The sequence below is a fragment of the Ambystoma mexicanum genome, chromosome 3p (genome assembly GCF_040938575.1).
Source record: "Ambystoma mexicanum isolate Mex_15411 chromosome 3p, UKY_AmexF1_1, whole genome shotgun sequence".
Lineage (NCBI taxonomy): Eukaryota > Metazoa > Chordata > Amphibia > Caudata > Ambystomatidae > Ambystoma > Ambystoma mexicanum.
Genome location: NC_090925.1, coordinates 946942044 through 946969097, shown reverse-complemented (window position 1 = coordinate 946969097; position 27054 = coordinate 946942044). Strand labels below are relative to the sequence as shown.

The window sequence follows — 27054 nt, the reverse complement described above, 5'->3', positions numbered from 1 at the left end:
TTGGAGCAAAACCTATTAGTGATGAGCAAATGCTTCCAGCGCACAAAAGAGATGCCTTCAATCAGTATCCTACAAGCTACTGTCTCCAGGTACAACACCTCACGCCTAATGGAGGCCTCAAGAGAATGAATAGGTCCTTTTATTTTTCACTAAACATCATAAAGAATAGTAAAGCGGTCATTCAATTAGGGTTATTGAATGCTACAGCATAGTCAGTTTGCACTGTGAGAATAGGGAGCTTACTTTCCACTACACCGAAACGTGCCATTCCAAGACAAATGTACTGTAAAATGAAATGTGTTTCAGTAGATTACACGTATATTCCCTTGCAACAGGTTAGTGTACGGGGTGGAGGAGCACAACTGAAGTCTAATTGACTAAACGAATTTGAAGTAAGATTATTTAATTTCAATATTTGGGTTCAGAACATTTACTCATTAATGGGCTTTCAGGTTTTGAGTAAATTTATCAAGAACAGACTCTCTCAGACAGTTGTCCTGCTTTTTCTTCTAACAGACGCTTGATGTAAAAAGATCTCTATGCCTGGCTTGTGGGTTTACTTCACCTTTTATTACCATCTGGTTTTAATTCCTCAACATCTTAGGAGTTGCCAGGCCAAGCCTCCGTTTTCCGTTTTGATGCTCAGGTCATGCAGACTAGGTTGTTTACTCTGTTTGAGGAATGAATTTTGCTAAGTATCGCAGCCTTTTACATTATGGTAATTGGCTTCTAGCGCCAAAATGCATAATTTCCTTGCTCATCTCACATATTTTTCTACTGCTTGCCACTTTTCAATCCTCAAGGTTTAACCTTCTTCTAAAGCTTTCAATGTTACATTGCTTAAGCGTTGCTGCTTCTCTGTACTGCAAACGTTTTCCAAACTGCTCAAGAACTGCATTTCTCTTATTTATTTTACATGTCAGGTTCTCGTGGAGTTTCGTTCAGCCATCTGGCTCCGTTTTGCTCATTCACTCAAGGTCACAACACCTGGTAGCTCTCAGGGCATACTCAGTTTGAAAGTTTACTTCACCTATAACACGTCAGTGTTTGTCTCGTGTCCCACTGTTTGGGAATTGAAGTGAACTCCCAAAAGAGCCACTTATGGTCCATAGTTTCTTTTGCATACATTGAATTCTTTAGGATTTAACTCAGAATCCAAGAATGCAGCAATTCTGACTACACCAATTTCTTGCCGACTTCTCAATGCAATCCTTCTCCCTGAGGTATTGCTTTCCAGCATTTTGTGCCCGATACCAGTCAGCACCTTGGGCTCTCAGTATTTTAACACTTTCTCCATTTCATGATTCTGGCAGTGGGTCACCATTTACCCCAAGAGTTGGTGCTTGTAGTGTCTCAGGAGTTCTGCCATAGTTTTGGGCTCAGAGCCGGTCAGCAACTTTTCAAGGCCCTGGGGCTTGCATCGCCTCACCTGCTTTTCAGAGGCTCATGGATTATATCATCCAATACACACCTTTGAGAACAGCACTAAAGTGTCAGTGTTTCACCCAACACTGCACAGATCTTGGGCTTTGCAGGCTCGTAGGGTTGACTACCAGCGAATAGCACAACATGTTGCTTTCCAGCTTTATCTAGCTGCCTTTTCCCCTTGGTCAGGTGCAAGTCATTCTCTTAATTGGCATCTATGAGGTTCTGTATGCATAATCATCGAAGGAGAAGGTCAATGAGTGTCGATCCAGCTGGTTTTCTAAGCATAAATAGTAGCGAGAAACCTCTTTATTGGGCGCTTCGGCACAGTGGGCTAAAACAAAAGTAGGCATGCTCCAATGGGCTAAAGCATGCTTTGCTTGCCTCAAACTTTGTATGGACGACAGTCAATAGAAGTACAGCCATTGCAAAATAACTGGTTTACATTAAGCGAGCCTCTAAGCGTGATTGTGCAGCAGTCCTGAAATGACAAGCAGCACAGACATGATACACTGTAAATGACCATGGGTAGGATGACACTTTTAGAACCTCTAGCTCCTGTTTCCCGCTTTCACCCCCCCACACTAGTGAAAAGTAAGACTGGAGTGTCCCAGCTTACGAAATGAGGACTGTTTTACAATAAATACTTGTGGTTTAAATTGAAAAAAGTATTTTGCATGTGTGTGTCCAAGTCTCACCTCGAATATTAGTCTCAAACACAGATGCATTGACATCAATATCAAACCCAACGCCGTCTTGAAGCACATTAACAACTCTCTGGAATTCGGTGACATTTCCTAAAATCTAGAAACAAAAAAATGATGAGGCTATAAGTGAAACAAATGGTGAACTAGAATCAGTATTGCTTTCATTTCATATATTACAAGACTATTAGTTTATGGTATGCTAGTTGGTGATTCAAAACCAGTACACACTCAGCACCTTTTTTCAGTAAAACAAAATCTCTCCTCAGAATAGTCCCAATCACTTGAAATTCTATTGAGCCAGGTTTAATCTTAAAGATGGAAACTGTAGTGAAAGTGTACAATCGAAACATTAGAAGAACATTGGCGATTAATTGAACAGTGCTACATCTCAGAGTACCAGCAGGAGTGTCGTGGGCACAATTACAAAAAACTGCTTATAAAAAGGCACTCTAGTTTTGTTTACAAACAAACAGCAGCAAATAATCTTGAAAACATTATCAGGCCGATTCATGGAATTAATGTGCGCCGAAAATTTCAGCGCAAGTGTGCGAGAACGTGCGATTCGCAGTGAAGGAGCGAAAATCGCAGTGCAAGTGCGAATATCGCAGGGAAACCAGCGCACATCTATTCATGGAAGTCCGTGCGCGAGTAAAATCAGGGATGTGCGCTGAAAAAGTGTGCAGCGCACGCCGGCGCACAGGTCATCTAACGGTGGGCGCTAAGGCCACAGCGAAAGCGCACATAGCGCGGCGCACATAACAAAAGTAGGCGGAACACGGGACGTAACACTCGGAATGGGGAACAACTCGTGAAAATGTGGGCGTCACGGGGGAAGTACAGGAGGCAAGTGCGAGGAACGCCCACACGCTCGCCTACAACACGTATTCATGGAATCAAATAGGGCAAACCAGCACACGGGCAAAGACGCACACTGACCCAAACCGGTCCGCCACACGAAGGCAGGCGGTAGTGTCCCTGCGCTGGAAAAAAATATGCGCCAAAATTTGCACTAACAAAAAGCACGAATATACAGCTCTGATGAATGTCCCATCCTGTGGCCCCCTAGGACAAATGACGTGCAAAGGAGTACGGGACAAACAGCGACAACCGCTGTGTGAAAAATTAGCTTGTGCGTGGATTTCGTATGTGCGCGGGAAGTTTTACACGCAATCGGGCCTGGGGGAGCGGGGTACGTGTATTTCAGGGGTTCGCGGGAAGTTGCAGACGCAATTGGCCTGGGTACGTGTGAATCTCGGGTTCACGGGAAGTCTCACACACGATAGGCCCTGTGCGAGTGGGGAGCATGTATTCCTGGGGTTCGCGTGAAGTTTCACACGCAATTGGCCTGGGTACGTGTAAATCTGGGGTGCGCGGGAAGTATCACACGCGACAGGTCCTGTGCGAGTGGGGTATGTGTATATCTGGGGTGCAGGGGAGTCCTACACGTGAATTGGCAGTGTGGGTCCTCCCAGGTGTTCCCTCTACACCCTCCACGGCCCCTGCAGGCAGCCCACACCACAGGGGACTTCATGTCCCGCAGGCAGCCCATCCAGCTTGCACTACTGATCACCAACGCATGACCCTCTCCACCCCCACCCCCCAGCAGTGCAGGGCACCTGCCAGCAGGCCCCCACTCATGTCCCCCAGCACCCCCACCCACCAGCAGTGCAGGGCACCTGCCAGCAGGCCCCCACTCATGTCCCCCAGCACCCCCACCCACCAGCAGTGCAGCGCACCTGCCAGCAGGCCCCCACTCATGTCCCCCAGCACCCCCACCCACCAGCAGTGCAGGGCACCTGCCAGCAGGCCCCCACTCATGTCCCCCAGCACCCCCACCCCCAGCAGTGCAGGGCACCTGCCAGCAGGCCCCCACTCATGTCCCCCAGCACCCCCACCCCCAGCAGTGCAGGGCACCTGCCAGCAGGCCCCCACTCATGTCCCCTTGCACCCCCACCCCACAGCAGTGAAATGGCGATCCGATGACACAAACCAAAAGTCAACTATGTACATCAACACATGTCCGCCACACGAAGGCAGGCGGTAGCATTCCTGGGCATTAAAAAAATGTGCGCTAACAAAAAGCCGTATATGCAGCTCTGATGAATGTCCCATACTGTGGCCCTCTAGGACAAAAGACGTGCAAAGGGGTACGCGACAAACATGGACACCCGCTGTGTCAAAAATAGCATGTATTTCGGGGGTGCGCGGGAAGTTTCACACGCGATTGTGCCTGGGCGAGCGGGGTACGTGTACTTCAGGGGCTCGCAGGAAATTTTACACGCGATTGGGCCTGGGCGAGTGGGGTACGTGTACTTCAGGGGCTCGCGGGAAGTTTTACATGCGATTATGCCTGGGCGAGCGGGGTACGTGTACTTCAGGGGCTCGCGGGAAGTTTTACACACGATTGGGCCTGGGCGAGCGGTGTACGTGTACTTCAGGGGCTCGCGGGAAGTTTTACACGCGATTGGGCCTGGGCGAGCGGGGTCCGTGTACTTCAGGGGCTCGTGGGAAGTTTTACACGAGATTGGGCCTGGGCGAGCAGGGTACGTGTATTACTGTGGTGGGCGTGGAAGTACAGGAGGCAAAAGTGCGGAACGCCCACACGCACACACCAAAAAAGATGCGCTAATCCGGAAACACATACGCCAGCAGGAAGCAGGCGTACATCGACCCGCGCAGCATAAAAGTGCGCACAAACAACAAACAAGCTCAGACGCCAAGATGAATATACCGTTCCTAGCAGCAGTGGCCGTGGGATACCGCAGGAGGAGGAGGAGGATAGTCAGGGCCAGAATTTTTACATCCAGAACCAGCCTTTTTGGGATGCCTGATGACCACGTGTATGGGAGGTACAGGTTTCCCCCTCACATAATACTCGACCTGGTCAGTGAGTGGGAGGATGACCTCACATCACCCACCCTCTGCTCCCAAGCACTCAGCCCCCTGGAGAAGGTCCTTAATGTACTGCACTTCTTGGCCACTGGATCATTTCAGCGGACAAGTACCATAGTGGGGGGGTGTCACAGGCCACGCAGTCACGCTGCCTACACCAGGTCTTGGCCATCATGACTGCATGCCCATCAGTACGCAGGCACATATACCTGCCCTGAACACCTGCAGAAAGGCAGGCTGTCAGCCAGGATTTTTACGGGGTGGCACACTTCCCCAAAGTGGTAGGTGCCATTGACTGCACCCATGTGGCTCTACGTCCCCCCAGGGCATCTGAGCACATCTATAGAAACCGCAAGCACTGGCATTCCATCAACGTCCAGGTAGTATGTGAAGCCAAGGGAATCATCACCTCAGTATATGCCAACTATCCAGGGTCCACCCATGACAGTTGCATTTACAGAATGTCAACCCCAGACCAGGACCTAGAAGCTGGGCGGCATGGCGATACATGGCTGTTCGGTGAGTATAAATGCCACAGCACATGCATGCATGTCAGATACTGAGTAATGTCACAACCACACTAATGATACCCATCACCACCTCCCCAGGGGACAGTGCCTACCCTCCGAGCACCCACATGATGACGCCAATTCGGAACCCCACCACGCCACCCGAGGTAAAATACAACACAGCCCATATTGCAACCCGGGGCATAGTGATGCGCACATTCGGAGTGCTCAAGTCACGCTTTCGCTCCCTTGACCGTTCTGGCGGGCAGCTGTTATACGCTCCACCAGTAGTGTGCAGGATCATAGTGGCAGCATATGTCCTGCATAACGTTGCAATACGCTGGGGCCTGCCCGTGGACATGGTGGTGCCCCCACATCCCCAACCACATGCACGCCCGCTGCGCATGGGAGGGGAAAGGGCACGGGGTGAGGCAGCCGTACGAAGCTGGTGGCTAATTACTTCACCTAAAATCACACCCCTGTGGAGTGCACACAGCCCTGGCACATACCAGCTGACTATCAATGATGAGTCAAGTGACAGTCAACCGTCACAACCATACCAGCCTGAGATTGTTCACCTGGAAGTGTTCCATTGTGTGCATCCCTACCTACACAAACACCACCAATGCTGTGTCATCAAAAGACACACTTCTATGCTGCCAAAATCATTACCCCCTTGCAAGATACAACATGAAAACAGTGCCATGTCACCCAACACCTCCCCAGCACCGCCACCCAACACACCATGGCATGTCATGCTATGTGAGAGCAAACAAAGGAATCCCCAAAACATGACACAAGTGTCACAAAGTACAGTGTCCCAAATGGAAAATGGCCACACACAATATGCTCCCATTAATGTAGAACTGACAACACACATGACCAAAAACTTACCACAATACAATGCAGCTAGCCAACCCCAAACATAGCATTCACATGACAGTACTAAGTTAAAGGATACGTAGTCTTACAACCTGGTGATGCTAGCACATCGACCACTTCCAACTGTACAGTGTTGGTGCCACGCAAATCTGGGAGTGCACTGCTTACAACATGAACTCCATCTCCAAAGTAGACGGCCTTGTGAAGACATGAGGAATGAACCTGCAAATTAGGAGGGAGACATGGATGCACAAGCACACATCAATACACCATGCAGTGTACAATACTACAACAATATGCACTAGGAATGTATACACAGTATTGACTACAGACTGCCCACACATGTCATGGGAGTCCAACATCACTGTTTAAGTCACTGTCACTTGGGCACACCCTTTGCAAGCCCATGGAAACGGGAAGCAGGAGGGGTGTGAGTCTCACGAACCCAAGCATCTAACCCAAATTCAGGACAAGCCTGCATGTGCCCAGCCGGAATACAGTGGATGCCCACAGGAGCCACATAAGGCAACACACTGTAACAAAAACTCAAAAATCAAAAACCAAAAATGGCCATGTGGGGGGCAGGGGAGGTGGGGAGGCCACCCAAGAGGTCCGAGGACAGGGTGCACACCAACAGCCACCTGTGTGGATGTTGCGAAAAAAAAACACCTCCATGGGCTCATGGCCTCCACGGCTACGCTATCGTGAGAGATTCAGAATCGCTGTGGTCGCTCTCATCACCGTGTGCTGCTGCCGCCACAGGAGGTGGTGGTGCTACGGGAGGCAGCCCACGCAAAGCCCTACTCTGGTCCTCCATGGCAGCAAGCATGCGGGTGTGGAAGGTCTCGTTCTGGAGGAATATGGTGCGGAGATCCCCATGCACCACCTGAAGTGATGCCCAGACCTCCTCCCGAGTTGCCTGCATCTCTGCTGAGAGCGTACGTGTGACCCGCTCCAGCAGCTGTTCTGTCCTCGTGACAGTGGAAGCCTCAAGGTCCACAAGAGTCTGCCTGAGGTGATGGACTTCTACCCTCAGGGCTTCCCTCTGGCCCTGGGACTCTAAAGAAATGGCTTGCCGCAGAGTGTCCAGGGCGCCCGTCTGTCCCTGTTGGACGCCAACATGTCCTCCCTGAGTGATTGGCAAATGGAGTCTTTTGCCTGCTGTAGGTGCTCCATCTGCCTTTCTGGGGGGGACAATAGAAGTGGCCACCCTCTCCATAGCTTGAGCCATCATCTCAGATGCTGCTGCCTGTTGGTTTGCCATACCGTATATGGATTTCTCCCATGCGGTATTGCCTGGTGGCGTACGGCCACCGCGTTGGCGGGCACCACACCTGTCTGGGGCAAGGCGAACTGTGCCTTGCTGTGTCTGCACTGCCTGAGGCTGCAAGACTGCATTCCCCCTCTGATCTGCTGGCCCAGGAACAGGATCAGATGTTGCGGAGTGTGGCCCTGCATCCGTAACCACCAAAGGCAGACCTACCAACACTGACATCCCCATAGTGGGCTGTACCCCTGGTGCAGGTGGGTCGGACAGAACAGAATCCCTCCCAGAAACACCTACCTGCGAAGCCACATAGGTCTCATCATCCGAATCAACACCTGAAAAGAGGTCTGGGGAGGTGCACCCAGAGACACCCCTGGAGAGAATGGTCTGCAGCAAGAGTGGGTTTTCACCCACCACCATACCCCGTCCCCCACTGGTGCCCGGTCCTGCCTGAGATCCCTCCTGGGTCTGCACCACCTCCTCACCCTGAACAGCATCAAGTGCGTCATCCCCTGGAGAAACATGAAAGAAAAAAAATGGAAACAGGCATTAGCACCATGGCACACAATTAGGCCTCACAAGCTACAGAACCAGTACTTGATTTGACACATGTCCCACATGACTATAACCCTCCCATGCATGCACTGTTACTGAGTTTGAAGGGGAGGAAAATGTCAGACACTGATGACACCAAGATGGAAGAGCAACACATTAGCTGCATGCTGGCTAGCAGAGTCAGCACACATTGGCCTGTGAGTGGCAAATACAATCCACATACATGACACATGCCATCACAGAGATGGCATGTACCATAGGCATGTCACATATCTTTTGACAATAGAGCTGAGAAATGCGTAGTGAAAGTGGGGGGATCGAAACAATCAGCCTGAATGAACAATGAGAAATACGGAACAATGTTGTTGCAAGATGCCACTTCAAGGGCAACTGGCGTGATGTTGCACAAAATGTCTACTGTGGGCAGAAGGGAGACTGTAATACCCAAATCCAGGGGCGCAGAATGTTTTGGATGAAGCACATGGGTGACCCAAACCACTCAGGCACACACACCCTCACCTGGCGCTCAATCAGAACCCCTCACACACACATGGATCACACACACATGCATGTGCACTCACCGGACAATGCCTCGTAATCTGGCAGCTCTCCCACACCTTGGATTTGTTCCTCTGTGACATAGGTCCCAGCAACAGACTCATGTACAGTGAGTTCAATGTCCTCTTGTGGAGACCCACCTCCAGTCACCGGAGTAGCGGCATGACTTGAGGCCAGCTTTTTCTTTGCCCTGCGCTTAAGGTCATTCAGTGCTTGTAGCACTCACCAGCTGTGCGCCTCACTAATCCAAGGGCACATGATGTCCGCGACGGTCTGCCAGTGTGCCTGACGTCGAGCAGGTGTGGTCTTGCACCCTGAAGTGATCAACATTTCGCTGTCATGTGCGGACACATACTGCACAAGTGCATCACGTTCGGCATCATTGAAGCTAGTCTTCCTTTGCGTGCCGGACTGCATAGCCGTGTCTGGGGTATCAGCCTGTAGTGGACGAGCACTCTTCCTCTTTTTTTTGGAAGGTGGTGGGGATCCTGAGTGGCCTACGCCGCTCTGGCCACTAGGGGCAGGAGCACCGGTGGACTGGGTAGTTGGAGTGTGGGAATGCACACTGAGCATGGGACTTGGTGCAGGCATTGGCTGAAGTGTTACGTAGTCAGGGGGAACGTTAGCAAGATGGACTGGGACCAACACTGCCCTGGAGCCTGCAGCCTCCCCACCCTGCCTACTCGGGGCAGCAGATGACATAGCTGTCCCTGATCCAGGTGGCCTGGTGACACCAACTTGCACCGCCAGACGTGGCCTAGACTTGGCGACCTGGAAGTCAGCCTGGGAGTCACCCTCTGCCCGGTCAGGTGCCACAATGGGGCGGTCCAACAAGGGCTGAGCAGAGATGGCGTCAGCCACGTTTCCCTCAACTATGGGGGGGGCATGGGTGTCCCTGACTGGTCCTCCACACATAGGAGGCTAGGGATACCCTGCAAATCCCGGCCACGTCCCCTACCGCACCCACCACGGCCACCTCTTGAGGCTCGGCCACCTTTGCCACCCTTACCGCTTGGACGCCTCCCAACCATGGCACTGATGTTGTTGTGCGTATGGGAGTTGCAGTAAACAATTTTCCTGGGCAATTGGGGGTCAAAGGGGTAGGGTACTAGATCAAATTCGTACCCTAGTGCTCTAGCAAGGCTGTATGTGACCCCTGGGGAAAGATGACGGGTCACGCAACGCACAGGCACCCCAAAAACAGAAAATAACGTGCACGCAACCCCTCGTAGACCACGTGCGTGGAAAAATGAACCCGCGCTACGCTGTGCCACCCAGAAACACAAACGTACGCATATTACACGCAGCCTACAATGACCTCTGAAGGGGTACGCGACACACGGGGCAAGCACAGTTGGTATATACGTGCGCGACTCACTGTCTGCCTGGAAAATGAGCGTGAAAAATACACGCATGTGCGCGTTGGCAACACCCCCGCCAAAAGAAGAATTGTACACTGTCTGAGGAGACAGGACAAAAGAAGAAGTGAACGCTGTTTGAGGAAACAGGCCCAACAGAAAATCTGAAAAAAGCTGTCAGAGGTAACAGGGAGTACGAACTAGAAACGCTGTGAAGTAAATCGAGTGAACCGACAAGAAGTACAGAATTCACCCACTCGCTCTCCACGAAAAGCACGTATAAGGAAATTACGTCCTACACGTACCTTTTGAACCGGTCCACACGTCCAACGTCACTTCCGCGTATACGCGCTAAGGCCCTAACCTCCAATTACACGAGCTGACAATCGGACGTGCAGTTCTTGGACGTGCAACATGCACCCGGGTTCAGGGAAACACCCGCGCGCACATCACAGATGCGCTTACGCGCTAAGGGCCTTTCGTCCTATGAAATCGCGTACGCGTGCTGACGCGCTAAGGGCCTTTCCTCAAATTACACGCCGATGTGCTAGATTTTCACGTGAAAAATCACTCTGTATCAAGCTGGCCACGCGTTCGCACACGGAAGACCACGCCTAGAAGGCCGAATTACTGCCCCCCAGAGCCCCGAGCACGCTCCCACCTGCCATCTGCTGCTGCCTGATTGCCTGCTGCCCATGTGCCCTGCCATTTGCTGCCTGCACGTCAGCCTGGGGTGCTGTTGCTGTGACCACCCCTGCTGGAACCGAAGACTCCCGACTGCTATTCCATCGCTCCACAGCCCAGTTGCCCACCCACACCTGCCTCTGGGGTTGCCATGTCGGGCACTACACCATCTGGCACCACTGGCAACCCCCAGCCAGAGAGGCAGAGGGACACCAGCTTCACTGCCACTGAAGTTGGTGTCCTGGTGGAGCAAGTCCTGGGGCAGTATGATGCCCTCTTCGGAAGGTCGGCCGCCGACAAGGAAGGGCGGACTCGGATCTGGACGGACATCGTGACTGCCATCAACGCGGAGGAGGTGGCAGTCCGCGACTTCCAACATGTCAAGAAGCGCTGGGAGGACTTCAGGTCCAGGACCCTCAACAAGGCCCGGTGTCTCTTGAAGGCAGCGGATGCTAAGGGGCGCTGTGGCCACCTGTCGGAACATCAGATGAGGGTCCTGGAACGCATACGCCCAGCGCTCCACGTCCAGGTCCTTGAGAGGCAGACCCTTCTGGAGTCGAGCGGTAAGTGTACATGCATACTGATTGGAAGCTGTGTGTGTGGTGGTGTGCCAGTAGTGTGCATGTTGTACATGTGGTTTTGTAGGGCCATGTATGGATGTGTATGTACAGGGCTGTGAGGCTGACACATGCAAGTCCTTTCATGTGTGAGACACATGGATGGTGCATGTGTGGGTAAGCATGCAGGCCAAATGCAGATGCGTGAGCACACATGTTTGGATTACTGTGTATGTAAGTTGGCATGGTTGTGGTGTCACACATGGATGTTGGTTCCAGCTGCATGTATCTGCACCATGTGCATATGTGTGTATTTGACATGGGTGCAACAGTGATGCAACATGGATGCATGTGAGACTGATATGTAGAAGACTGATTGCCAGATGTGACATGGATGCCAATCTCATCACTGCGACAGTTGGTGGAGGTGTACACATGCATGTAATTGTGGTGGCGTGTGTGCATGTCTAGTGCACTCCCTGTGTTTCATGTGATGTCTGGCTCACCTTTGGCTGCTTATGCTGTTTGTTTGTGAATGGATGGTGCTGGCTGTTGCAATATGGCTGTGGAATAGCTCATGTTTGTGAGTTGCAATGACATGTGTGTTGGGGATTGTGATGCCATGTCTGAAGTTTGACAATGCCACTCAGGTACAACTGTCATGTGTGTATGAGTCCATTGTACAGTGCCCTGATGCCTGTCTCCTATCTCTCCCTGTCTGCAGCGTCAACTGATGAAGAGGGCGGAGAAGGTGCTGTGGAGCACAGCGGCAGGGATCGCACCGCCAGCCAGAGACGCAAGGCCCGGCTCCCCACCCAGGTTGTCATCTCGTCGGGGAGTGAGGAGTCCGGTGCCGCGTCCCAGGTCGCAGCTGCCGGGGGAGGTCCAAGAGGCGGAGGTTGGAGTTGGGACTCCTCGGCAGCCGAAGGGGCAGCTGAGACCCCACAGGGCCCAACAGAGGAAGATGGCACAAAGTCATCCAGTTTGGTGGGGGGTTTGGTGGAGGAGGAGGCCGTGCAAGGGACAGAGACGGGGTCTGGAGGTGGGGATTCCACTGGTGCTAGTGGTGCAGTGCAGGGGTAGGAACAGGAGGCAGCACAGGCCGCCGCAGAGGTGCCCGTGTGTAATCCTGTCCCCGATCCTGTGACTGCATCATCTTGCACCAGCAGGGATACCTACGTCCAGACCCGTTCTCGGGGAGGGGATTGGCTTACACCAACTGGCCTTCCTCACCCTGCGGATGTGGCTATCCGGCACCGGGTTGAGCCTGTCCTGGGTGGGGTGGCGTTGCGTCAACCTGCCATGCGAGCTGACCTGCAGTCTTTTCATGTGGAGAATGTACGTCTTCTCGCATGGCTCGTTGACCCACTGGGACAGCTCACCATGGCCGGATGCCTCCGTTTTGTGGACCTTGTTCCGACCCCCTCCTCAACTGAAACCCCTATGCGCCAGTCGTCCTCCGTGCCATCTTCCCACCCATGTGTCACCTGGGTGCCCTGTGGAGCTGCCTCTGACCCTGCGGCCAGACTGGTGGAGGACACATCCCTGCCACAGTCGGGAGTCGGACGTCCAGCAGGGGTGGGCACCTCAACAACTGCACCCCAGCTGGAGGAGGATGTGCAGGCAGCAGGAGCCAGGGCACAGGCAGCGGCACAGCAGCAGCAGCAACAAGGTGGGAGCCATGATGGCTCGGGGCCTTCATCATCGGAGGGCCAGGCATCGGCCGGAGGGCAGGAGGACCCTGGACGGGAAGTGTCTTCCGTGTGGCAGCGGTTGGGCCATGCGATAGATGCGGAGCGGCAGTGGGCGGAAGAGGCACGGCTCACGATGGTCAGGGCGGAGAACTCCATGCGTAGGGCCCTGAGGCGGGCTGAGTGCCTCGAGGCCATTCGCAGGGACCTGGAGTTCCAGATGTCATCGTCCCTGCGAATCCTCGGGCCATGGAAGAGGACCGGCTCCGGGACATCGAGCAGGAGTTCGATGGTGCCCTGGCCCGCAACATCAACATGTGAGCTGTTGGACTTGCCCGCTGCCCTTGTAAATAGTTATTTAGTTAGTATTAGGTTTCCTTTGGTTTTTTCTTTATTTTGGACCTTTTGGACAATGGACCACATTTTTGTATATAGTTTTTTTATTAGGTAGGAGTTTTTGATAGGTTTCCTTTCTTCAGTTGGGATCATGGACCCTGGATTGTTCATCTGTATATAGTTGACTGTTGGATTCTACTTTTTTGTTTGGATTTCACCATGGAGCAATGGTTTTCACTTTTGTTTTTCCCTTGGATTTCATTTTTGGAACTGTGACTTTGGACACCTTTCCTTTGGATTATGATTTGTTATTTTTCATTATTTTACAGACGTGCAGCTTTTCATTTTTAATTTCCATTGTCGTTTGTTTGATTTTAATTCCATTCATGTTGCTTTTAATACATTTTTTTCTTCAAACTTCGATGTGTGGTATTATCATATTGGTTTCATGCATGTCATGATACGGGTTTTGATATTCACTTGTACCCATTGTCTGTGTGTGAGGGACATGTCTTCATTTACATACTTGCCATTGGGGTTGTGTCATGTAATTGGCATTTCTATGTGGGTGGATGCAATACTTGGGTGGGTGTTTGGCATGTGGAGGCTGGCCATAAGGGCCAGGGATCTAGATTGTGATGACGTGTTGGCTGGGGGACATGTTTCAGGGCCTGTTGGCAGGTGCCCCGCACTGCTGGGGGGTGGGGGTGCAAGGGGACATTAGTGGGACATGAGTGGGGGCCTGCTGGCAGGTGCCCCTCAGTGCTGGGGGGTGCGGGTGCAAGGGGACATGAGTGGGGGCCTGCTGGCAGGTGCCCCTCAGTGCTGGGGGTGCAAGGGGACATGAGTGGGGGCCTGTTGGCAGGTGCCCCACACTGCTGGGGGGTGGGGGTGCAAGGGGACATGAGTGGGGGCCTGCTGGCAGGTGCCCTGCACTCCTGGAGGGTGCAGGGGGACATGAGTGGGGGCCTGCTGACAGGTGCCCTGCACTGCCATGGGGCGGGGGTGCAGGGGGACATGAGTGGGACATGAGTGGGGGCCTGCTGGCAGGTGCCCTGCACTGCTGGGGGGTGGGTGTGCAAATGGACATGAGTGGGGACCTGCTGGCAGGTGACCCTCAGTGCTGGGGGGTGGGGGTGCAAGGGGACATGAGTGGGGGCCTGCTGGCAGGTTCCCTGCACTGCTGGGGGGTGGGGGTGCTGGGGGAGATGAGTGTGTGCCTGCTGGCAGGTGCCCTGCACTGCTGTGTGGTGGGGGTGCAAGGGGGTAATGCGTTGGTGATCACTAGTGCAAGGTGACATGTGGCTTGGCTGGAGGGGCATGCGCATGGTGGATGGGCTGCCTGCGGGACATGACCAGGGGTGCAGGGTAGTCCCCTGTGGTGTGGTCTGCCTGCAGGTGCCTTGGAGGGTGTAGACGGAACACCTGGGAGGACCCACACTGCCAATTCACGTGTAGGACTCCCCTGCACCCCCGAAATACACGTACCCCACTCGCACAGGGCCTATTGCATGTGAAACTTCCCCGCGCCCCAGAAATGCATGTACCCTGCTGGAATCGCGTGTAAAAATTCCCCGCACCCCAGAAATACACGTACCCTGCTGGAATCGCGTGTGGAACTTCCCGCGCACCCCTGTAATACTACACGTACCCTGCTGTAAACGCGTGTTGAACTTCCCCGCACCCCAGAAATACACGTACCCTGCTGTAATCGCGTGTTGAACTTCCCGCGCACCCCAGTAATACACGTTCCCCGCTTGCCGTTTGCTGTTTGGCATCCCTGTATACTGGTCCAGGGTTAGCGCAGCCCTTTGCGATGAATTGGGAATTTTGATGGCTTTTCCTTGCGCGAGGGCGTTCTTGGGGGCGTAACTGGCGCAGCTGCAGGGTCGCTGCGCCACGGCTGGTTTTGGAGGCTGAAATCCATTAATACGCTGCGCGCAAATATCGATTTTAGCGCACGCGGCTGGCGCAGACATTCGCACGCGCACACTGTGCGCCAGCCGCGTGCGCCACTTTTGTGAGAAATTCTATGAATTACCCTGTATGTTTTTGGTTTTGTAAATGTCAGAATGACAAGCGTTTCAAGTTAGTTGGTCTGAAAAGGACACCATGTTGTCCCAAAACCTTCATCACCAGACGAGTATTACCAACAACAAAAAAAGAAATTAGTTATCTGAGTACTCCTAAGCCTCCCCACCTTACTTTTCAAAAAGTCAAACTTAGTCATTAATTTGTGTAAGCCTAAGTGCATGCAGAGGTTTGAGACGTGCATTATGCTCCAATAGTACTGTGCTCCAGTGCCAACAAAGTGAGTCCTGCCTTGATGGCATCCGATGAACTTGTTACATAGGTGCGCATTTTGACGATTTGAGATATTGATGTTTAGATTTAAACAATTAATTCACTTTCCCAATACATAAAATGATTGACAATCCAACACAATGTTCAACTCATTCAAAGTTTTGTCGCAAGGTGGATCTCGGGAATGAGGAGAGGGCATCACATTTACTTGGCTTTCAAAGACACTTGGTTGAATTGGAGAAACGACCCTTCTTGGGATCGGTATGAACTAGGAATGAACAAATGTCAATTAATCTATTCAGTTATTTTTTCCCCATAGCGCATACGAGTGGCTTGCCATGAGCTCAGATTCACAGGGCCCTGATGCTGAAAACCCTCCATCTGTATTTTGCTCTATTTCTGCAGGAGATTAGGACATAGTATGTCCAGCACACTATCAAGAAGCCTCTTGTTTGCCTTTGGTACACCTTACTCTTTTGTAAATTCTTAGTTGAAAAATAACCCATGGGTTGCCCTTAGGATATGTACATCTATACCCTAAAAAAAAGGGGGGTTTGTTTTGCCACAAGGCGTTGTGACAAAGTCCACTCACTGCCTTTGAGCTAGGAGACATCTCACAGAATGGCTCCCCAGATCCCCAGGACCACAAGGGGTCCACAGTAATAACACCCATAGTATCGAGGGAGTGTGAAGCTGTCTCCAACCAGGTTCAAACAACCACAAGACAGAAGGAATTCTCATTTAATGGAGCGAAGATACAGGAGTCTTTATATACCCGCAAACTTGTGAATTAATAGAACCCGGAAACAAAATAATATATTACTTCAGCGCCACTGCTGAAACATTTCTCTGGCATACGCAGCAATCACTCTTACTATATAGACCTCTGGTATCAAACATCAAGGGAGCCCTTTCGTGTTAGGAACCCTAATGCTGGCTGCACAGATAAACTAGATATAACTCCAAAGGAAAGGAACACCCAGTGAATGCACAAGTTTCCGGAAAAACAGGAGCCCTCCCTTCTTGCTAGAGACATGCAGGCGATTTAAACTTATCTTCCCTCAAGAGTACTGCAAAAAAAATTGAATACATTCCCCCAGCTTGACATGTGTTAGGCAGAAACCTGTGCAGTTCCCTACAGGTGTTGGCAGTACACCCATTTGGTAGCAGTCTGCACCACCCAGATTTACCTGTTAGCTGTGGCTGAGTAGTCAGACTTCCCTCAAGAAGAGTTAGGCAGTATGCAAAGTATACTCAATAGGCACTCAAATACAATAATACAAGCAAAGCAAACACTGACCAGAGCTTTGGTTTTAAAGTATATAATTATTTATTTAAAAACACACAGTTGAAACACTCCAGCACTCTTATTGTAAAATATTCTAAACACAGTTACTATTATGATATATACACCCCTTTTTCCCTATTAGAAAATCACAGTAAAACACCACTTATTTTCATACAGAGGTGAGCGCTTAAATAGATTGCACTCTAATAGGTTTGTGAAAAAGGGGGGGAAAAAGACAGAATAAGAAGAGGTACACCACTCTAAGATTCAGGAACACTGTTAGCAAGGCAGAGAGCAAAAAGTCACTGGTGAGCCAAAGTCCAAAGGCTGGGCCCACTCTTAGAGAGAGCAGAGCACAAATGCGCCCAAGATCACACAGTTACACTAGGCTTAGAAAGTCTTGCAGAGGGTTCAGAAAAGCGTTTAGAGAGGCTTAGAAAAGTTTAGCCAAGGTGTCCCAGGCTAACCCAGGTTCGAAAGCCGGGGGCTAAATCTACCCGTACAGTCGGTAGCAAGGGAAGCCAGGCGGGACACAGTACCTTAAGTGGGAAGGATCCTCCAGCGGTGGCAGTTGTTCCTGGTAGTGGGTGCAAGTTGCGTCGTCGTCCAGGGGAAGAGAAAATCTCGACTTGGAGGAAAGATGAAGGTCATTGCACTACCAGGGCAGAAACCAGCCGCTGAGTTTTCCGGTTAAAGGTGGTACCTTGGTTTTGCGGTCGTGGTAAAACGTGGTATCCCGGTTGCCGGGGTGCTTGGCACGGGCAAGGCGGCCACGAGATACGCCAGGAAGCGAAACGACGGTGTAACTGGTTATACCCACCAGTTAAAGGAAGAACACTCTCCGGCGGGAGATCTCCTCTGTCGTTGGGAAAAAGTGGTGAGACGGTCCAGCAGGGCTCCACCGGTCGTGGTGTCGTGGCAGGTCGGCTCAGCTTCTCCCTTGTCGGATTCTTAGGTCCTGTGGCCACTTCTGAAGTTCCAGTCCCCAAAGCCCTGCTTTTATGCAGCAAACCCCCATTCACTCAGCCTAGCTGTCACTCAAACATGCTAAGTGGTGAGCCGGTCGGCTCACCACTTGGGCCAATCAGGATGGAGTGCGACTTGAGTTGCCTAGGCAACTCAGTCCAGGGTGCCTAAATTTCCCTCCACCCCTCCTAAGTACCCCAGACAGAGTGGCACCACTTTGGAGGGCTTCTGTGGAGAAGCCCGCCAAAAAGTGGAACAAAGGGCTCGACTTGGGTTGGAGTCACAGAAGAGAACACAAACGCCATTTTAGAATCAAGTTTTGGCAAAAAATACCAACCGGAGAATTTATAATAATTAAATAAACCAGCGGTATGTTCGAGGCTACCGTAAATAATTAAATAAAGATAGTAGCCTAAAACAATGGGAAATCCCATAGGAAAATATTCGCGGTTGAATATAAAAAGGAGTATCCACTGCCACCAGCCAAAACTCGATCAGGGGGGACGGAGACGTGCCCCCTCGACTAACAGACCCCGGGGCAATTGAATTGCCCCAGCCAGTACGTCCACAATATGATTGTTTGTACTGGTTCTGTTCAGAATTTAAGACTAGTAAAGTCAATGGTGAGTTTATATGCCCTGGGAGACAGTAGTCAGTCCCAGGGTATGGAGTCTATACTGGGGGGTCACTATGACACCCCTGTGTCACTGCACTGAGGGTGCTGGGTAACACATCACAAAAACACATGAAGCCCTATGGAGTAAAAGACCCCATAGCCCATTAAACACATGTAGATTCAAAGAAACACACTCAAATCATGCCCAAGAGTGAGGGTGAAAGAGTCTCTCTCTTGGCAGGAGAAAAAAATAAACCCCAAAAATCCAGCAAAGCTGCTGGGGGACTCACTAGGTTAGGAAATTCAGCCTAAACAGAGAATTCTCCCTAACAACATGGAACACACACTCTGGGGGGAAAAAACTATCCCAGAGGAACGCAGACAACACAAGAGGGTCCCCATAGGAGGCCATACAATCACCAACATGAAGCCACTAAAAAATACAAAACAGCAGCATGGCCTTAAAATAAATTCAGGCCAGGCCCCTACCAGCCAACATGAGCAGAATCACATGGGCCATTAACAAAAAGTCAAGGTCCACACGACACAGGTTTAATGGAAGGAAGAGAATAGCAGCCCATGGAAGGCCGCCAAGTGTGGAGACCTGGCGTGCGGAGAGCATGAAGAGCGAGACTTGGCAGGAGTGTCTGGAGTGTGGTAAGGTAAGTGTAAGGAGATATTTGTGTAAAGGAGAGATCGTTTTCTATGTTGTTGTAGGTGGAGACTACAGGGTGAAAGAAACAATCTTGAAGGGGAGACAAAGGAGACAGGGACTGATTTGGAGAATTGGTGGTGGGAAGGCGTTTGAATTGTGTGGTCAGAAAAAGAGTAGTTGGAAGCAGTAATCGAGGGTGTATTACCTTAGAAAGTAAGGAGAGTACCACCATCTTGAGAGAGGAGAGGACTTGTGCAGGAGGGAGAGAGTAGAGGATAATGTGAGGAAGGTAGCATGAGGTATCACAAGCATCAGCAATTCAGAAAAGAGCCATAAATACTAACATCCGGTTAATCAGTTGACATAATGTGGTTGCATTAGGATTCTATGAAGAACTGATGAATGATATTTCCTACTTATTCTTCGGAATCCGAGTTGGCCTTTTTTCTGGAATCTGGAGCAGGTATGGTGCATCTTTAATGTATTGATGGAACAAGGTCTTGCAAAATGGCAGTGATTTGCACGACCTTTAAAAAAGGAACAATCTGGCATCATATAGGCTGATATTATTGGATTCTCAAACCCAAATATTTGGAAGGGCCATAATGGAGAGAAATATAAAATCATGGGTTGGGAATAAGAATATTTTGTTAATGATAGAACTTGGATTGCAAAAGGGTCCAGGAACTAATGTGCATACCTTAGATCTATATTTGCTGATTGGAAAATTCCTGGCTTATCAAAAAAGAGGTGGTGTACTTGGCCTTTATGTATCTTAGCAACACCTCTAAGACGGACAAAATAACTGAGTCATGGAAGGGGTGTTTAAAACGCCCTGATGATTTTCTAAATGTGTTAATCATCATCCATCAGAGGACTAAGGCTTGTGCAAGGTCCAGATCTAATGGGAGATGTACACCTTATTTCGAGATTAATGTGTTGGAGGGTGGGGGGCAAATCAGATAAGGATGTGTTCTGTCTCCTTTACTTTTTTCTTAATATATCAATGGCCAGTTTGAGGAGATGGTGAACATCAATGTGAAAGTACTCAAGTTTGTGGGCATTTCTATCACATTCCTAGTCTATGTAGATGGAACGTACCTATTGCTAGGATCCCTCCCTACCTGTGTAGACTGGTACACACTGCATTCATGGATAAATTAGACTTGAAAGTAAATGCCACGAAAATTGGCCACTTTGTTGTAAACTGGCCAAAAAGCTAGCATGTATCCAAAATATGTTCACAGATGGCCAATCAATTCAAATGGTCTCAAAAGGTAACTTGCAGAGTCTAGTGCAAGAGGCAAGAATGTCTCTGGCTATAAGGAACATCTACCTCTTCTGTAAATCATTTAAAGCCCCACCTATAGACATGTGTCTTCGGGTCTACAATATCAAATTAAATGCTGTGGCCAGATATGTGGATGTATTATGGGGACAAAACTTCTGCAAGCCTACAAGTCCAAAAATAAATACGTAATTAAAAGCCCTTCGAACTCAGATCCATCATACTCAGAAATGGGTGATCTCTTATTTGGAGGATGAGCCGTTAACAGAACTGCCCTTGCTATGGGTAAATATTTTGCGGAATAGCAGGGCTATTATGACATAATTACTACTAAAATATGTTGACTTTTTCAGTAAACACACTAGTATACCTGCATTTTATGAAACAACCTTTAGCAAGAATAAATGTGGCAAGATTAATTTAGTTCGTTTTTCTGCCCTATATAAATGCTGATTGAAGAGAGAGAAGCCGTGGGGCTATAGAGTGGAAGTACCATCATGGAACGGCAGAGAGAGACCACCTCCTGGGAGATGTGTCAGCTGGAGGAATGCGCATGCCCAGTGTGGTGGATGGAAACAGAAGCCAGCGGAGCACCCAGCTCCGTTGCCAAGACCTAGGCTGAGGGAGCCAGATAACAGAGGGCCTGCAAAAGAATGAAGTACTTAACCAGCGACTCAAAAGGTGACGTCAGACACGCAGAACGGCCATGGGACAAGAACAGCTGCTGTCACCGATGCCAGCTGAGAGATAAACCTGGCACAGGGAAGCAGAGTATGCCAACCATAATGACTACCTGGAGGAACACTGCACAGGAGGAGGACAGGAAGGCGACCTGAGATCCCAGGGTGGGTTGAGAACTAGAAAGGCTCAGATAGTACCAAAAACAGACTGACACCCAAGAAGGGGAGTGAACCCCAAAACCCCAGCAGGGCAGGATGAGAAACAGAAGGGCTCAGAGTGGGCCAAAAACTGATCAACCCTAAGAGGGGACCCTAGGGTAGGTAAGAAACCAATAGGGTTCCCAGGGGTAAAGCAGCCCTGACCTTCAAGGGTAAAATAGAACTTTGTGGAACACCTTATTTGAGCGGTGTAATAGACAAGGAGTCCTAGAGAAACTTACTGATCACATTGCTGAACTGTGTAATGGGCGGGACGCCTAAAAGATATTTTCTAACCGCATGATTGGAACAGTGCATCAGGAAAGAAGCTCAGACATATTTGCTGGTGACATTATTTGAACTGTGTTTTGGGCAGGAAGCCTCTTCAAAATCGAAAGACATTTCGGCGGAGTCAGAAACCAGCCTCCTTTTCCCCTTTGGGTAAAAGACCTTTATTATATACTTTGGTTAAGTGAGATTCCTTTCATTTATTAGTGATAGGGGGAGGAATTGGGTAGGTTTGTAGATGTAAAGATTTTACTATGTAGGACAGCCTGACATGCACCCTTTTGAACTGTTTTCTTTCATTCAAGTTAGAGAGTAAAAAGAAAAAGGGATAGAATAGGACTGTGGTACATCAATAAAATGTGTTACTAAGCATGAGCTGTCTGTCTCCTGATTTTGACACACAACACACAGTTATACGTATTATTAAGTACATTTAAATTTGACAGTGTGCAGATTACTAAAGCCAGATTTAATCTTATCTTTGAGAGCTATAACCTCCAAATGGGTGGTTAGCTGAGAGGATAAGAATGATTACACACTGGAGGAGTTCATTAATTGTTGTGCCTTCATCAAATCAGGAGCATGGAGCTACTGCCAATATTATAAAATGTACGCCTCAACCAATGTCGCCCCATCCTGTACTATCTGTTGAAAGCCAAAACACCAGCAATAGTTTGGGTGCTTTCAACTTATCTTCATTTTGCACTAAGCACAGAAGCACTTTATTATCAGCTGTACAATAATTATTACCAACTGTAGCAGTTCATAATTCTCGTAATTTTATATTGCTGTATTTTATATGTGCGTTTGTATTGGTTTTGTATGTTTAATGGAAAGTTATCTGAAATACACTTTATATCACTTTGTAGAGCTAACTAATGTGTATTCTGAAACTGCAGATGGCACTGAACAAATATTCATTGGACCACAGTTTATTAACGATACAAGAACTATCCAACTCAATAAAATCTTCCAAATCAATCACAAATGTTCACCGAAGGAATTTAAAAGGATCAGAGCAATTAAAAGTCTTGCTGGAAGGATATACGTTGATTGCCAATCACACAAACTGATTACTAAAGTACACTTAACAACTTCCAACAGAACACTTTAGATTATTAATATGACAGAGAAGGCTCTTGGATGGAAGAACTGGCAAAAACTCAAACAAGATGTTTGCCTTAAAAAACACAATCTCGCATGAGATCCAGCATAGGGGAATCGTCGAAAGAGTATGTCCACTGATTCAGACGATAGCAAGAGAATGGTTAAAAAAAGGCATCAACAGATACAGTTCAAGCAATTATCCTTAATACTGAGCACTTCAACATTTTTATCAAGGGCAATAGAAAGCTGTATAAATTCTTTAAAAGACTCACAAAGATAGAATATAGACCAGAAAAAAGAACACTCCTGACAGGATCTTTACTCTAGTAAACCTAGTAGAAGGATCGAAATGGGGATTTGTAATAGCTCTTTCCAGGACCCAAATACTACGGTTCAGGAGCTAATCCCAAACTTGTACATTTCAGAAGTATATGCAAAATGAACGCAGAACATTTATCAGAAGCAATAATTAAATCTATGTGGAATGCCCCTGTTATTAGAACAGTATATTGAGACCTAAATGATACCGGTCCAAAATAATACAAATTTTGCTTAATTACAAATCAAACATTGCACCCATTCACAAATAGAAATGAGTACTAAATTTAAAATCACAAATAAAATACTGCTATTTGTTAATGGATGAAACTGTTGTTCCAATGAATAAAATAAAAGCCTAAACATACTGCCAGTTAGCAATTGTAGCTTTACAAATAGAAAATGCAGCAAATACAAAGCTGCAGTCTGTTTAAAAAACATTAACAGTACTGCTAATCACAAAAAGTGTGCCCCACATGTAATTCAACATGCTGAGAAACATTTGCTGAACTGTCTCAAACACAAAATGTTGTCAGAAGGGTCATCTGGCAATAAAACGTAGGTGCAACTTGAACTTTTCATAAAACATTTCAGACGGGATACCAATTTTGGAGTGCAATAGCGGGACAGATGCATATTAAAATAGGCCAGAACACTGAAAATGTAACATTACAAGTACACCCATTCCCTCTATCAAAAATGAAAATATCCATACTCCAATAAAGGTCATGTCACAGGATTCAAGCAGTCACTTCTCCCCCAAAGATTTTTAAAATCGTGCCACTCTTAATACAGACACGTTTCATTTACGACTCTGAAAGGAAATGCTCATACTTTTCATCAAGGGGGCAAGAAGTGATATATCTATGCCGATCTGCTGACCGATGTGTGATGCCAGGGACTATGTGGGCTTGCTGCGCCCTTTCCTTTTTTTGTGTGTGGAGTCTGCTGCATCCAAGCTGTCTTTCCTACTCTCCGATATGCTGGCTACCTTTGCCTGTGCCTCTGCTATCACACAATGGAGTCAGCAGAAAATTGTATAAGGCCAGTGCCTGCAAACAATGAGGGCACGGGAGGGACGCCTTACCAGGTATTCCAATAATAAACAGAATGAGCTTATTAGCAATGTTACTAAAATGTGATCTCTGAGGTAATTTAACTAATCGAAAGTTAATCTCCTCAAAGTTCAGGTTTACACAACCAACATATTTACACATTGTTTTGCAACTGATAAAAAAACATGTGAACACTCAATAGCCCAAAACTGGGCAGAGTTCTTGTAAAGAATTCAATTAAAAGTACATTTTGTCTAAGTGCCATCTAAAAGAACTATTGAACAGTTTGGGAAAGTAGTAACATTACGTTTTAGAGTCAAGATAAAAACATAGCTATCTAGACTAACCCATTTTTCTACACGGCTTTCATCAATACAATCAAGAATAAGAACATCTGAAACAGCTACATGACAAGGATACATATTGAGATCTACTTAGGGATCCTACTAATGAAATATTAACCCAACTACAAAAATTTTTGTCTGTGGGACTTGGAAAAAAAGAAAAACTGATCTCAAGCAACTTACAATTTAATGAGCCCAGAAATAGCATTGCGAAATTCAAATCCAGTGATCATTACAAGATCCACTTGGACACCTATAGTAACACAGAATAATTACTGCTCATTACAACCATTGAGACTTTTTTTTACAGTTGCAAATTGGTTTATCACAGTAAACCCTACACACTTATAAATCAATAAATACAAATCATAAAAACTAAGCATCATGCATATTATTACATATCTCCTGTTGAGCCACCATAGTTATTTCATATCTTCCCTATATATGTGTTTCATTTGTAACATTACATATATTTCAGTCATATCAAAAATACATAATTAAGATTTCCTACACATTTCCAACCAGTTCTAATTAGTAAAGTGCATAGTGCCTTAGAAACATCAATTTATTATATCATTCAAAGGAATAAAAATGAATAGTGAGCGCAATCGAATGAATTAGATATGAGGATTTTAAAGCAGCCAAAGTCAATGCAGTCTCATTTCTTATCGGCAAATGCCCCCCAAAATCCTGAGTGGCAAGCACAGTCATCAACTACAATTCTGCCAAGCAATAACAGTCAACTTTTGCAAAGTGAGGCAGGCAAAGGATCAGTAGATGGTTTAGGGTTTGGATGCACTCTTTTTGATTACCTACAATAATTGGGAGTTCATTATTCTTGGATCAGATCCATGGAATTTCACCAGTAGGTATCAACGTTTAATATAAAACAAAGGAACTGCATCCTCAAATAAGCATTTGGAAATTCTCAGTTAGCTTGGCAGCAGTGCAATTGGCTTATCGATAAGGGAAACGCTTTTGTATAATGTATAGTTATGCATCCTCTCAGTAGTCTCATACCAGTTTTTCAGAAGGAGCTTTTTTTGGTATGTGAAGGATTATTACTTAAGGATTCCACCAACTGCTGCATACTACCCAGTATAGATTCACTTTGGACGACAACATTTTGAATAGATCCTGGATTCTCCACTTGTTTTAAAAACAATATAGATAAGAGTTTCTGGGAGGATTCAGAATAGCTTTGTAGAATGGCAAAATGTTCCAATTCAACCAGCCATTCATTGAGGTTAACCCAAGTTCATACCAAATGGCTGCCGTCAGAATATAATTGAGGGGTGCCCATTGTTTTTTTCAATAATACTTACTATTTTGTCATAATCTATCTACCCAAATGACATACCTTATAGCCATAGAGCAATGCTGTAAACACTTTCACCTTATAAAAGTTAATAAGAGGAAATCGCAGAGAATACCTTTTATGGATTCTCTTCATTTGTGTAGCCAGCATATTTGCTTTCTCCTTTAGTCTCTTAATAATCACGTTATTGTTTGGCGCTGCATCCAAATTGAACTCTAAATAGATTACATGGGTAACCAGGATGAGTGGAGCTAGCCCAATTTTCCAGTTGTAGCCATATGATTTCCTCATGCTTCTAACAAATCGTATATTTACTAGTTCATTACGGTTCTATGTGTTAAAATCATGGCAAAAATGCCCGTTTACACACAGAAAAATGGTGGCAAAAAGGCAGTGGTTTTGCCGCCGCCATCCATGTAAAGGATGCAGGGGACACCCCCGCAACCCTCAGACCCATTATACCATTTAAGGGGAGTGGGGGACACCCCCGCAACTCCCGCTCCCCTAAATGGTATAATGGGGTACACCTTTACCAGGTCAAACCACTGCATTTTTGGTGCTATTTTTTGTAAAGGTGACATTTTTGCCACTATTTTATTACTGCATACCGTTCATTACTCACAGCGTAGGTCCTGGTAGCATTTATAAAACACGGCAATCCCAGTTACGTGTGATCTTGAAGGATCAAGTCATTCGCGTACGTCTACCAATATACTGTAAGGTCATGTTATCTCGGTGCTGCAAAAGCCGCTTCTCCAACACTCCCCTATATGAGGCAGATGGAGACAGGGGGGTGAGGACACAACCCCGATGAAGTCCTCTAAAAGTGAGGAATTATTTTGTTAGGGTATAGCAAGGAGAGGTAGGGTGGGCACCACATATGTACAAAAAGTTAATTACTATAGTAAACAATTGTACTTTTTGATGAAATGGCAATCCTCAGAAACCCGATGTACACTACACCGGTATACAAAACATGAAGCAAAATAGTGTCTGGTGAAACCTTCACCAGACCTGGGGTCGACAAGAGATGTAGTAAATACTACTGCATATATTAGTTATATACATAATTCTTCCTTAATTGTCTTGATCGTCACCACAAATGATTATACCATATGTATACAAGATTTTTAAAAAAGGCTCTTGTTTTATTCATATTAATTTTCCATATTGGTCGTGCAGAAACCTCTAGCGCCAATGCATTTGGA

At 47.8% G+C, this 27054-nt stretch overlaps 1 protein-coding gene across 1 annotated transcript in view; it reads right to left on the bottom strand.

Annotated features, from left to right (window-relative positions):
- Positions 1-27054, bottom strand: part of EDEM2 (ER degradation enhancing alpha-mannosidase like protein 2) — a 411530-nt gene that overhangs the window by 195402 nt on the left and 189074 nt on the right. Inside the window, exon 4 of the mRNA XM_069652257.1 lies at positions 2124-2229. Within this exon, the coding sequence (XP_069508358.1) occupies positions 2124-2229 (106 nt within the window). The remainder of the gene's footprint in view (positions 1-2123; positions 2230-27054) is intronic.